Raw genomic sequence first — 12,669 nt, 5'->3', positions numbered from 1 at the left:
CCGTGAGCTGTGTGTGTCATGGATGGAGATGAGGAGAGGGCGTTTCGGGAGGGAGGGATGGTCCCTGCGTGAGGGGAGAGGAAGGCGCTCTGCTGTGGGTCAGCAGCTCCCATAGACACAGCGAGTGATTTTTGGTTCATTCCAAGGGTGCTCTCAGAATCCTGTGAAAGAGGCAGCCGTCCCTAGTGACTCACGGTGCTACTTACCTGTCTCCACTCAGGTCCAGGACTCTCTTCCATAATTTAAAATTCCCTCGCTGTCTGATAACATCCCGGAGGCGGAGATCCGGTGTGTCCCTCCCGCTGAATTTAATGGCCGTCAGAGACAGCTCTGCCGACTCGGGGCAGGCAGGCCGTTGGATGTGGGACGTGCAGAAGCCCTCAGAGATGGCAGTGGCTTGTGGGGTGCGCAGCAAGGGCACGCTCTGGAGTGTGGGGCACTGTGTGGACAGCCTCCCCACCCCGCGCAGGGCAGTGGCGGAGGTGCCTCCTGAGCCTCGCGCCTCACTCCTGGCTCTGTGCCCAGGGCCATCGGGACAGCCAGCGGAGAATTGGGCGCTGCCACAAAGAGCCCAGCCCCCTCTCCATCCAGACCTTTGGAATTTTTGTCCTGATTTTCCAGACACATTAGGCATAAAATCACATTAGTGGCGGGAATTTCTAAGAATTCTCAGCATTGTGGGGATGAATGTTGGGAACAGGGCCTCGCTGAGACAGGTGTTTGCATGTGGGATGCCCCCACCTTTCAAGAGGGGACATGTTTCAGCTGTCCTAAAAACGTGAGTTCTCATCCCAGACAGCTAATCCCTGCCCTTTGGATGGAATGCAATTGATCGAATACTCTGTTCTGAGTCGGGGACACATCTTCAGGGCTGTGTCACCAGAGCAGCTCTCACTGCTGAACCCTGCTTTGGGGGGTGGACCAAGACCCCAGTACAGCCTGGAGAGGGGTCCTGGGCAGAAGAGATGGATAGCTGGCGTGCAGAGCACACGTGGGGCCTCGTGTGCAGTGTGCTGCTAAAAGCAGTGTGTGTGTGTGTATGTGTGTGTGTGTGTATGTGTGTGCATGTGAATGAGGGTGAGAGTGCGTGCTAATCCCATCCTGGCTTGGGCTCTCCTGGGCTCTACCCTCTGGAGCCAGGAATCTGGCCTGGTGCCTCAGTTTTCTCATTTGTACGTTCATACAATGGCTGATGGCCATGCCGGGCTCTGGCTCCCGGAATGGAGGAGGCACTAGGGCTGTGCCCACCCTGCCTTACAGCCTTGTAGCAGCTGCAGCATGGCAGGGAGCTTGGGGCAGTGTCTGTCTACTAGGCACACTCCTCCAGCCACTGCCCAGAGCTGGGGACCCCATTCGGGCTGGGAATTCATAGGGCAGCATAGAGGGTGGGTGCTGGGTGGGCACTGGGGCCGGCCCGGCCCTGTGGGCTGGGTGACAGCCATCATCAAAGTCAGACACCAGTGCACGTAGTAGGTCCCAAGCAACCCCAGTGCAGGCACTGGCAGGACCTATGGCCACATGGCAGCACCCTTCCAGTGTCTTGCACAGAAGGAAGTGCTATCTGAGGTTTTACAAAGGGAGGGAATTGGGACACAGTGGGAACTGTCCAGCTGCAGGCTGACCTGGCTAACACCCCCTGGAGCAGTGGCAATGCCCAGGTCCCCTCCCTTCCTGGGACACTGCCCAGAAGAGGTGCCTGGTAAAGACACAGCTGAGAGGAGGTAGCTCCGGGGACCCACACTGGGCTGGCACCAGGGCTGTGGGCAGGGCTCGTGCAGCTGGGGTGCTCTACACACCGGTGGCTGAGCTCTGGGGGCGGCAGTGGCAGTGGTGGCAGGGGAAGATGTCTGTCCATGTGGAACCTGCCGTCGATGGTGACATGAGTCAATACATCCCATAATCTCCTTTTCCCTTGTGCCCAACTGCTGCTGTGTTCTGTCCCTTCAAGCAGTCAGTCCCCAGGGGTTAACTGAGACCCCCCCCCCCCACCTGCAGGACTTCGAGGAGTGGAGAAAGGGGGCCAGGGTGTTACAAAAGGTGGTGTGTCTCCAATGCTGGCCCCAGCGCATGGTCTCTGGTCAGATGGAGTGAGGGCAGGCTGGCGTCTGTGATGGGGTGGGGGTGATGGGCGCCCGAGGAGGGGAACCTCCAAGCAGGTGGGGAGCCCTTGTCCCTCATGGCCCCTCCCATGTCGGATGTCTCAAGCAACAATTGCAGTAGAATTGGGCTTGGAACTAGTTGAACATTTTCAGGTTGTGGTTTTTGCCCCAGGCCAGGCTTCCCAGGCTGTTCTCAGTTGGAGCGGCTCCAGTCACAGAAGGTGGTGGGCAGTGTGTGTGGGGGGGATGTCTCCGTATCCTGGGGTTCCCAGCCCTGCTGGACGGGCCAGGCGCCTTCTCCTGGGGCGGGGCTCCGCGGAGGGTGCCCAAGCTGCAGGGCCAGGAGGGGCTGCCCTGGGATGGGGTGCTGGCGCGGAGCCCTCACACCCCACGCAGGGATCCGCATTGGTGTGCTGAGGCCTCCTCTAGCTCACAGCCCAAGGAGTTGGGAATTCCATTGAATGTGCTTAAATGTCCTCTTGGCGTCTTGGAGACTGGCCGCTTTAAGGAGGTGTGATAACTCCCGAGGGTGACTGTCGCCTTGATATGGAGACTTGCGTCTTTTTCCTGCTGTGAGAGTGAGAAGGTGGAAGAGAGCTGCTTGGAAACCTGAATGGGGCCGCTGGGCCTGCCGTGGGCGGGGAGGGCGGAGCCGGGCTGGCCCCACCCCCGACTGCATGCGCCTGCCCGCTGTCCCGCTGTCCCACTGGCGCGCGCTCCTCCGCAGCGCACAACCCTGATGGCTCCGGACCCCAGCGGCCGCTGCCGCCTGCTGCTGCTGCTCGCCTGCTGCCTGGGTGCCGCCCGGTCCGATGGGCTGTGGTCCTTCACCAGGGACGCGGAGCCCACGGCCGCGCCGGTCTCCGGGCCCCCGGGCAGCTCACCCGCGCAGCCCACTGAGGTTAGCAGCACACACGTGGCCCCTCAGGATGGCCCCACTGAGCAGGGGACAGCCCCTGCCAGCCCTGAGCTGCCGCTGGAGAGGCTGGAGGCTGGCCAGGGCAAGGCCTCCGCTGCCCCCAACGCCTCTACCGCGAGCCCGGACATGAAGGAAGAAAACATTGCTGGCGTCGCAGCCAAGATCCTGAAGGTGGCTATGGGCATCCGGAGCGTCCTCCAGCTGTGGGGTGACATCACCCCCACCAAGAGCACGAACCTCACGGTGACCCCCATGCTCCCCCTCACTCTTCCTGGGCCCTCTAGCGCCTCCCAGGAGAACGGCACCACTCTCTGGCTGAGCAGCGGGACCCCAAGCTCTCCGGACACCCAGAGGACAGAGGCTGGCATGCTGCCAGTGCCCACCCAGCCACCTCCCTCCCCGGGCAGACCCCAGGCACTGCTCAGGGAGCCCTTGGTGCCACCAACATCCCCAGGTAGAGCGCTCTCCTCCGTGCGGGGCGGGCCCCCTCCTTGGGGAAGCTGGCAGTTTCCGGGGTGGCCCCAGGATCTGGACCACAAAGGAGCCTGGCCGGTGGCAGCCCATCCGCACCAGCAGCACCGTCGCCCTGACACTCGAAGGCGTGCGCTACTTCTGCTTCGCCTGGTGACGGGCTCCCCGGGTGTGCACACTGCCCCTGCGGCTCTCTCCTCTGACTCCTCCGCCCAGCTGTCTCAAATCTCACTCTCAGCTTTACCTGGGGACAGTGGTGCTTGGGTTCCCCACGTGGCTAATTCTGTGGGGCCTGGTCTTGCTAATAACTCTGCACTGCTTGGGGCCAGGCCACTGACCCCCACTGGGCAACCTCTCCGCCCCGCCGTGGGCCGCTGCCTGCCCCTGCCGCCCTCACTGCCGGTCTGCGGCCACCTGGGCATCGGGCACTCCTGGCTGCCCAACCACCTCCACCACGTGAGCAGAGAGGAGGTGCTGGTGGCCTGGAGGGCCTGGGGGGGCCTCCTCCAGACGCACTGCCACCGCTTCCTCTCCTGGTTCTTCTGCCTGCTGTTGGCCCCCCCCTGCGGTGCTGGCCCCCCACCCGCCCCACCTCCCTGCCGCCAGTTCTGTGAGGCCCTGGAGGACGCATGCTGGAGCCACCTGGATGGGGGCAGGCTGCCGGTTACCTGTGCCTCGCTCCCGGCCCAGGAGGACGGGTACTGTGTGTTCATTGGGCCGGCGGCAGGTAATGGCCAGCCCGCCTGCCCACCCACCCTTTCCTTTGCGCCCTGCCAAGCAAGCTCGGCCCAGGCTGGTGTGAACCTGGCACAGAGCCCTCCACCCCCAGTGCTGGGTCTTTATGGCTGTCACACCTCTAAGTGCCTATTACACCCTTGGGCAGGGGGGTGCCATGCCTCCTCTGCAGGGGAGGCTGAGCTCTGGAGAGGCCTACACCAGCCCCTAGCAGAGCAACCCCTGCCCAAGCATTTTAAGTCATTTCGTCCTCCCCACGCTCTGAGACAGCCCGTTACACACCCAGTCATGGAGGGGAAACAGGTACAGTGGCACCAGGCAGGATTCCGACATAATTCTGGCCACTACATCATAGTATCTGATGTCCTTCCTGTGGCCCCAGCCTGTGGGCAGAGGGGGCTGCAGGGTGGGGGCATTTGCTGCTCTGAAGGTCGAGAGGTCGCCACCATGCCAGTGGTCAGTGAGTGCAGAGCTCACATGGGGCCACCCCAGCCCAGGCCGTGAGCCCCAGAGCGCAGCCTCTCTGCCTCTCGGATGGGGGGGAGGGGAGGGCAGCTGCAGCCTTTCAGGCCCCACCAGCCCCCTCTGCGCTAAGGTGGGGGCCCAGAGCTGAGCCTGCTCCCCGATTGCCCTTCAGGGACTCGGCCCCATCCACGTTGGGCTGTGCGTATCCCCTCCCTTCCCCCGTAGCAAGCAGCCTTGGCCGCTCCTCCGACCCTGCGACCCTGCGGTCACTGGGCTTTGGACTGGGCTGTGGGGGTGGGGTGGCAGCATTGGCCCCCGAGAGGGAGTGTCCTCATGCTGGGCCCCTGAGGGATGTGTGTGGGTGACTCCCTGGCACACTGTGCCAGGCCCGGAGTGAAGGGAGGGGAGCTGCCAGTGCCCAGGCTCTGGCCAGAGCTGGAAAAAGTGCCAATGATGGGTGTGGCCCGGCCCCAAGGAAGGGGCACAGCAGGGGCTTAGCTGGAGGGGGGCTGGGCTGGAGGGATGCGTTTAAGAGCAGGAATAGACAGGAGGGTGTCAGGCGGGGCTGCTCTGGGAGGCCTGGTATGTGCAGAGAGGGGCCCTGTGGCTGCCCCTGTGAGCTGGGGGGGAGGGTAGAGGCAGGGCTGGGGGGCAGGGGTGGCCTCCAGAGCCATTGGCACTGTGGGCTCTGATTTGGGGCCACTGGGAGCTGCATATTCCCACATCCCACACACACTGGTGCCTAGAACACCCAAACATTGGGCTAGCAGCAGAGAACCCCTTCCTTGGTCTGTCCCCCCCATCCCCGGTCACCAGCTCCCCACAGCCCACCTGCTGCTCGTCCTCCAGGGGCCACTGGTGGACACAGCAGACCTGCTGTTGGGCCTCACACAAGGCCCCAGGTCTCCTTCAGAGGGGGAATGTCAGCCACACGGGGCGTGGGACGTGGACTCTCTCATCGCAGCTGGCCCGGTCAGCTGCGTGCCCTGCAGGGGACTTCCACTGGACACCCACATCACTGGCCTGTGAGGGAGGCTGTGTTCTGAGCCAAGCCCTGGCGTTCTTCCGCCAGTGCTCACTGAAGGTGGGCTTCAGACATTCACCTCACCAGGGACGCTCCTGGGTGTGGCCTGGCTGGGGAGGTCCCACTGGGAGCCAGGGCTGGGGGCTGGGAGTGATGCCCCTTCTCTGGCCTCAGCCCCCACCTGGCCCTCCCACCCCTGCATGCTGGGGGCAGGCTGAGGTAGAGGAAAGCCTGATGGGGACGGAAGAGACTGAGGAAGGCGCCAGCCCCTCTCCCAGTGATGGGCTTGGGGACGTGGTCCTCATGCTGGGCCAGTGAGGTGTGAATGGGTCACCTGGTCCCTGCACACCAGCCACAGCTCTGTCTAGACACTTGAAAGGCCTTCCTCCGTATCTGCTTCTTCAGTTTCCCCACAAGCAGAGTGGAGTGGGGGAGGGGTCAGGCAGGTGGTCAGGAGGGGAGGGCTACGTGGGAGCTCCATGCTGTGACTGGAACTGGCTGTCGCTCAGCACATGTTGGGGACCCCTACAGGCCTTTGCGGCCTGTGGGCGTGTCCCTCAGGGCCCAGAGAAAAGGGAGTGAGGGCCCACTCTGGGGAGGGCCAGAGCTGCTCCCAGGTCACCACTGTGTCCCTGCTGAGTGGGCCAGCAGGGGGACTGTCTGCCTTGAGGGAGCTCAAATCAGAGGTGGAGGGGGTGGGGCTGGGGGTCTGGGGGCCAGGTGGCTGTAGGCAGCCCTCCTGGAAGGGGCAGATTCTGCCCACGTGTGGCCCAGTCCTGAGTGGGGGGAAGTGTGCTGAGCGGTAAATGCTGGCTCTGGGGGGACCACCTTTGTCTGCCGCTGTCACCCTCAGGACCACCCGCCCCTCATCTTGTCCTCAGCTGCTTCTGTCCTGTGTGAGGTTTTTATCTGAGAACTAGCTCACAGACACACTGTCACCAAGAGGGCTGATGGCAGCTCCCAAGCCCCTCAGCCGGGACGGGGCATCCTTCCATAGATGCCTGTGTAGGAGTGACCTGGGGCTGCTGTGACGATGACCGCACCTAGCGGCTGACTACCATGCAGGTGTGCTCCTGTGACTCCTGGAGGTCAGAAGTCCAACACCATGTCACTGAAGGGGCCCCAGGGGTTTCCTCCCGGGGGCTCCTGAGAACACTCTGTCCCTGCCCTTCCCAGCTCCTGGAGGCGATGGGCTCCTGGCCCTGCATCCATCTTCAAAGTCGGCCAGGTCCTCATGCTGCCATCTCGGCGGTTCTCTTCCTTTGTCACAACTCTCTGTGTCCCCGCTGGAGAGCTTCCCTGCTGGAAAGGATGTGTGTGGTTAGGTTTGGAGAATGTCCAAGGGCCATAGCCAGTCACATCTGCAAAGTCCTGTTGGCTGTGTAAAGTGACAGCCACAGGTTCAGACATCTTTGGGGCCATCGTCCTGCCTAGTGCAGCACGTGTGTGTACTCGCGACTCTTGTTTTGCACAAATGGGGTCACTTCTGTGTCTGACACATCTCCTTGTGTCACTACAGGCAGACGCCCTCATTCTGCACGGCTCTGGTATTTCTTTCAGTCCTCCTCAGTGACAGACCTGTCAGGGTTTCCAGCTCCTCTGGTAACACAGGATGCCATAACCCTGCATGTCCCCTCATTCACGTCTGTTACCCACTCCCTGGCCGAGCACCCCTGTGGCCCTGACGCGGGCAATGGGTGGCAGCCTGCTCACCGCGGCCCACGCTCAGTGAGTCACGGCTTCTTCAGAGACCCATCGCATGTCCTTGGGCATTTTCTGGACGGTCAAAAATACCCCACTGAGGCCTTTGTGGTGGGGTCAGGTGGGGTATTCTAAATGTGTCTCCCTGCGTGGTATCTACCCAGGGACGTGGGACACCTCCATTGGCTCAGCGTGCTTCTTGGTCCTTCAGCCAGTGTGACCATTGTCGCTGCTCCTTGAGGTGTATGCTGTCTGTTTCTCTGCCATCAAGGGCAGGTTCTGCACCCAGCACTGCCGACACTTGGACTTGGCAGTTGCTGCCGACAGCGTCCTTCACTCTGTCTGCTCAGAAGCTCTTAACAGGTGGTCTGCTCTCTGCTCACAGGAGAGGGGGTGGGCGGGTGTCTCAGGCTCAGACCTGAACGAGGTCCCTCCCACTCACCATGTGTATTGGGGATACCAGGGTGGTACGGGGCCCATCATGTGCCAGGAGTGTGAAAAGTATCACTCCCTCGTCCCATTCAAAGGCTTTCTACTTGAATTCTGTTTTATCTGATGTTAGTGTTGCAATATTTGCTTACTTTTCATCATTTGCCTGATTTTTTTTAAAGACTTTATTTTTTTAGAGCAGTTTTAGGTTCATAGCAAAATTGAGGGAAGTACAGGGATTTCCCATTTACCCCCTAACCCCCCCCCCCCGGCACAGCTTCCCCCATCGTCAGCGTCCCCACCGGGTGGGGCCTCTGTTACAACTGATGGACCTACAGTGACACACACGTCGTCATCACCCAGGGCCCACACTTTACACCAGGGGCCCCTCTTGGTGCTGTGCCTCCCGTGGGTTTGGACAGATGTACAGTGACGTGTGCCCACTGTCACAGTGTCATACAGAGCGTGTCACTGCCCTGAGCACCCTCTGTGCTCCTCCTCCTCACCCCTCCCTCTGTCCCCTGGCGACCCCTGACCTCCCACTGTCTCCGCAGTTCTGCCTTTTCCAGAATGTCGCAGAACTGGACGCCTTCTCAGATGGGCTTCTTTCACTTAGTAATAATATGCACTTAAGGTGCCCCGTGTCTGTTCATGGCTTCGTGGCTCATTTCTCTTTCTCACTGAATAACAGCCCATTGCCTGGATGGACCAGTTTATCCATCACCCACGGACGGGCATCCGGGTGGGTCCAGGTTTGGCCGTCATGAATAAAGCTGCTGTAAACATCCATGGGCAGGTTTTGTGTGGACGTAAGTTTGCAGCAACTTTGGGTCAATACCAAGTAGTGTGATCGCTGGGTCCTAAGGTGAGGGGACGTCACTTTGGTAAGAAACCACCCACTGTCCTCCTGTGGCTGCACCACCTGCCGTCCCACCGGCAGTGAGTGAGACTTCCTGTGGGGCCACGTCCTCGCCGCGCCTGGTACTGTGAGTGTCCCGGGTGGGGGCCATTCTGGTGGGTGTGTGCTGCTGTCCCGTCGTTTGTACTCGCGTTTTCCTGGTGACGTGATGGGAGCATCTTCACGTGCTTGTTTGTCACCTGCATGCTTTTTTCGGGGAGGTGCCTGTTAAGGTCTGCGGCTCAGTTTTTAATCAGGTTGTCTGTTTTCTTATCGTGTCGTGTTTTGTATATTTTGGTAGCGGTTCTTTATCAGACGCATCTTTTGCAGATATTTTCTCTGTCAGTAGTTTGTCTTCTCAGTCTCTTGACCCTGTCTTTCACAGAGCAGAAGTGTTTCATTGTAATGAAGCCCACCTTGCCAGTTCTTTCTTTCATGGGTCCTGCCTTTGGTGTTGTGCCTAAAACATCATCATTACCAAATCCAAGGTCATCTAGGTTTTCTCCTGTGTTTTCTTCTATGAGTTTTAGAGGTTTGCATTTTACATTGAGGCCCGTGATCCACTTTGAGTTCGTTTCTGTGACGGGTGTAGGGTCTGTGTCTGGGTTCGCGTTTTGCATGTGGGTGCCCGTGGTTCCAGCACCCTTTGTTGGAGAGAACTTCTGGCTCCACTGTGTTGCCGTTGCTCCTTTGTCAAGGTCAGTTACTGTGTTCAAGTCGGTCTATTCCCAGACTCTCTCCTTTGTTCCATGGACCTGTTTGCCTGTTCTTTCAACAGACCACACTGTCCTGATTGCTACAGCAATAGAGCAAGTCTGGAAGTCGGGTGTTGTCAGTCTCCCAACTTTGTTCTCCTCCTTCAGTCCTGAGTTGGCTATTCCAGTCTTCTGCTTCTCCCCGTAAATTTTAGAATCAGTTTGTCAATAGCCACAAAATACCTTGCTGGGGTTCTGGTTGGGATTGCATTGAGTCTGTAGATTGAGCTGGGAAGAACTGACGTCTTGACAGTATTGAGTTTCCTATCCACAAACAGAATATTTCTGCATTTATTTCGTTCTTGATTTCTTTCATCCGTGTTTTATAGTTTTTCTCATATGGATCTTGTACATGTTTTCTTTGATTTATGCCTAAGTATTTAATTTTGAGGGGTGGTAATATAAATAGTGTTGTGCTTTTTATTTCAAATTCCACTTGTTAATTGCTGGTACACAGGAAAGAGATTGACTTTTGTATATTAACCTTGTATCCTGCAACCTTGCTGTAACCACTTATTAGCTCCAGGAGGGTGGGGTGTGTGTGTGTGTGTGTGTGTGTGTGTGTGTGTGTGAATTCTTTTGGATTTTCTACATAGATTACATCTGCTAACAGACAGTTTTATTTCTTCCCAGTCTGTGTACTTTTATTTCCTTTTCTTGCTTTATTGCATTAGCAAGCGCTTCCAGTACGGTGTGATGAGGAGGAGGGTTAAGGGGGCATCCTTGCCCTGTACTTGATCTTAGTGGCAAACCTAGTTTCTCACCATGAATTGTGATGTCAGCTGTAGGGTTTTTGTAGATGTTCTTTATCAGTGGAAGAAACTCTGTTCTATTCCTAGTTTACTGAGGTATTTAATCATGAATGGGTGCTGGACTTATCGGATGCTTTCTGCATCTATTGATAAGATCGTGGTTTTCTTTTTTAGCCTGTTGATGTGATGAATTCCATTAACTGACTTTTGAATGTTGAACCAGCCTTGCAGGCCTGGGATAAATCCCACTTGGTCGTGGCTGGCCTGTTTGCTGAAAGGGAAACTGTCTTCAACTAGGCAAGTCCTCTAATTCCTTGATCTGAGGGGAATGTGGGCCAATGAGAGGGGCTGCAGCTTGCCAGAGGTGTCGCCCACCGTGTTCTGGGAAGGTGTTCCTCTGAGCTCTGAGGGCATGGCATTTGCTTTTTGGAGAGATGTTGGTTTCCTGCCCCGGACAGTAGGCCAGCACTTCAGGCCACGCCTCCAGCGCAGCAGCTGCCGAAAGGTCTGCAGGGAGGTGGCCATAGCCTCCGCTCACGGTGCCTGATCGCAGTGTTGGGAGCCTTGCTCCCAACGGGAACCTGAGGAATTTTGTGCAGAGGAAATGGGAGAACTTTGGGAAGGAACCGCTCATGCATATTGGGACCCTGGGACTGCCCGTGTAGCACGCTGCTGTCTTCCAACCCAGGAAGTCGACAGCTGCTGCATCTTGTAGTCTTAATTTGGAAAAGTTCTAGCTTCCCAGAAGGAAGGGTGGTGGAGCATATCCATGTTTAACTTTGGGGACAGTGAGTCAGGGCACCAGTGCTTCTGGCACCCACGCTGGTGAGAGTCCTCTTTCCCAGTCTCCAAACATTTCCCTGAGTGGACACTTGGGCCCTGGGTACTTCTGATACAAAGGGACCGTCATAGCAATTGCCACCCTAGTGGACAGCAGTGTCTGTCTTTGAGTGGGAAGTGACCACTCGCCTCCCAGAGCCCAGGGTCTTCCTGTAAGGTCCCCCTGCTCCTGTGAGGGGCCGTCTGCCCTCGGCAGGCGCAGAGGCCAGGCCATTGTTCCACCAAGGCTGCTGTCTGTGCTGTGCTTATGTTCCCCACTTCCCATCTGCATGAGGGACTTACCTGCAAGGGACAGGGGAGGCCAAGGGGAACCCCCATGGCATGTAGTGCTGCCCACATAACGGGAAGTTGGGGTGTGCAGAGTGACCCCAGGTAACCAGCCCTGGCACAGTGCATGTCCCGGTGGTGGCCATTGTCTCTTCCTTGTTTTCAGTTTTTGTTCTCAGGGAGCTCTTGAAAGACCTGTCTTAGGAAGTTGGAGTACGGCATTTCTTCCCTCTGTGTGGCCCAGGAAGTCCCGGGTCAGCCTGGCCCTGCTCAGAGGTCCAAAGGCAGGTGCCCCCCCACACACAGACACACACATTCACACTCACTGTCACACACGCACACATTCACGCTCAGTCACGCTCCCATACACGCATTCATGCTCACTGTCACGGTCACACATGCACATGTTCACGCTCAGTTACACTCTCACACACACTGTCATAGTCACGCTCACATTCATGCTGTCATGTTCACACACACTCACACACATTCACACCCACACATGCTCGATCACTGCAGCTCTCCTCAGGACACGCACATGTCACAGCCCTCTCCCAGAGGAGCAGCTTGCCATGTGACACACTTTGGAGGTAGGCCCCACCAGACTGCAATTGGGAGGAAAGGCCTTAGGTCAGGACTCTTGGCCAGAGCATGGCCCCAAAGTCCAGAATCCGCCTGGCAAAGGGGGCATGTGGGAAATTCACTGATGAACGGGCCTCTCCTTGAGTTGGTGTCTGTCCCTGTCCTGTGTCCGGCAGTGACCACACTCTCTGGACAGGGAGGTAAGCCCTGCCCTCAGCCCCAGCGCTCATCACCACTGGTCCCCAGGGTGTGGGGTCAGGCCACTAGTGGCCCCCACATGCCCAGGAAGCAGTCTGCTCTGTGCTGCACCCCAGGGCTCAGGTGGGTCCAGGTGCATGGTCAGATTTGGCCCTGCCCCAGAGGCATGGACGGCAGAGCCTCTGGTCCCTCCCGGAAGGAGAAGCAGTGAGGGGAGAGAACCGGGCACTGCAGCTGCCATCCCCAGCCTGGGCTCACACTGCTGAGGGGTCTCCAAACGGTGGCATGTGGGTAAGAACTCGTGCTCCGGGACATTGATGGCCGAGGAGGAGGACGCACCGGTTGGTCTGACTGTGGGCTCCTGAGGAGAGTGAGCAAAAGGGCCGGGACAGCCGCCTGCCGTTCAGGAGGCAGGATGGCCCCGTGCGTGGCCACGCTAGTGTGAGTGTCAGTGGGTTAGGGAGAGAGCAGACCTCCCACTGGTGGTTCCCCCAGGACACAGTTGCTCTCAGGTCATCCCAGTGTGGACGTGGC

The 12,669-nt window shown here is 58.4% G+C and overlaps 1 protein-coding gene across 3 annotated transcripts in view; it reads left to right on the top strand.

Moving 5' to 3' along the window:
• The first annotated feature begins 2,823 nt into the window (after positions 1–2,823).
• The window catches only part of COL18A1 (collagen type XVIII alpha 1 chain), a 46,354-nt gene continuing 36,508 nt past the window's right edge, over positions 2,824–12,669 (top strand). The window contains exon 1 of one of the 3 annotated variants that reach the window (XM_019715725.2): positions 2,824–3,472. In XM_019715725.2, the coding sequence (XP_019571284.2) occupies positions 2,839–3,472 (634 nt within the window). In that variant the 5' untranslated portion in view covers positions 2,824–2,838. Of the gene's footprint in view, positions 4,217–11,842; positions 11,946–12,669 lie in introns of those variants that run through there. The other 2 variants (XM_074322566.1, XM_074322624.1) reach the window with 2 other exon arrangements.

Source organism: Rhinolophus sinicus, linkage group LG01 (genome assembly GCF_036562045.2).
Source record: "Rhinolophus sinicus isolate RSC01 linkage group LG01, ASM3656204v1, whole genome shotgun sequence".
NCBI classification, from domain to species: Eukaryota; Metazoa; Chordata; class Mammalia; order Chiroptera; family Rhinolophidae; genus Rhinolophus; species Rhinolophus sinicus.
Note: the sequence above shows the minus strand (reverse complement) of the source record. Positions and strands in the feature narration are given on the sequence as shown.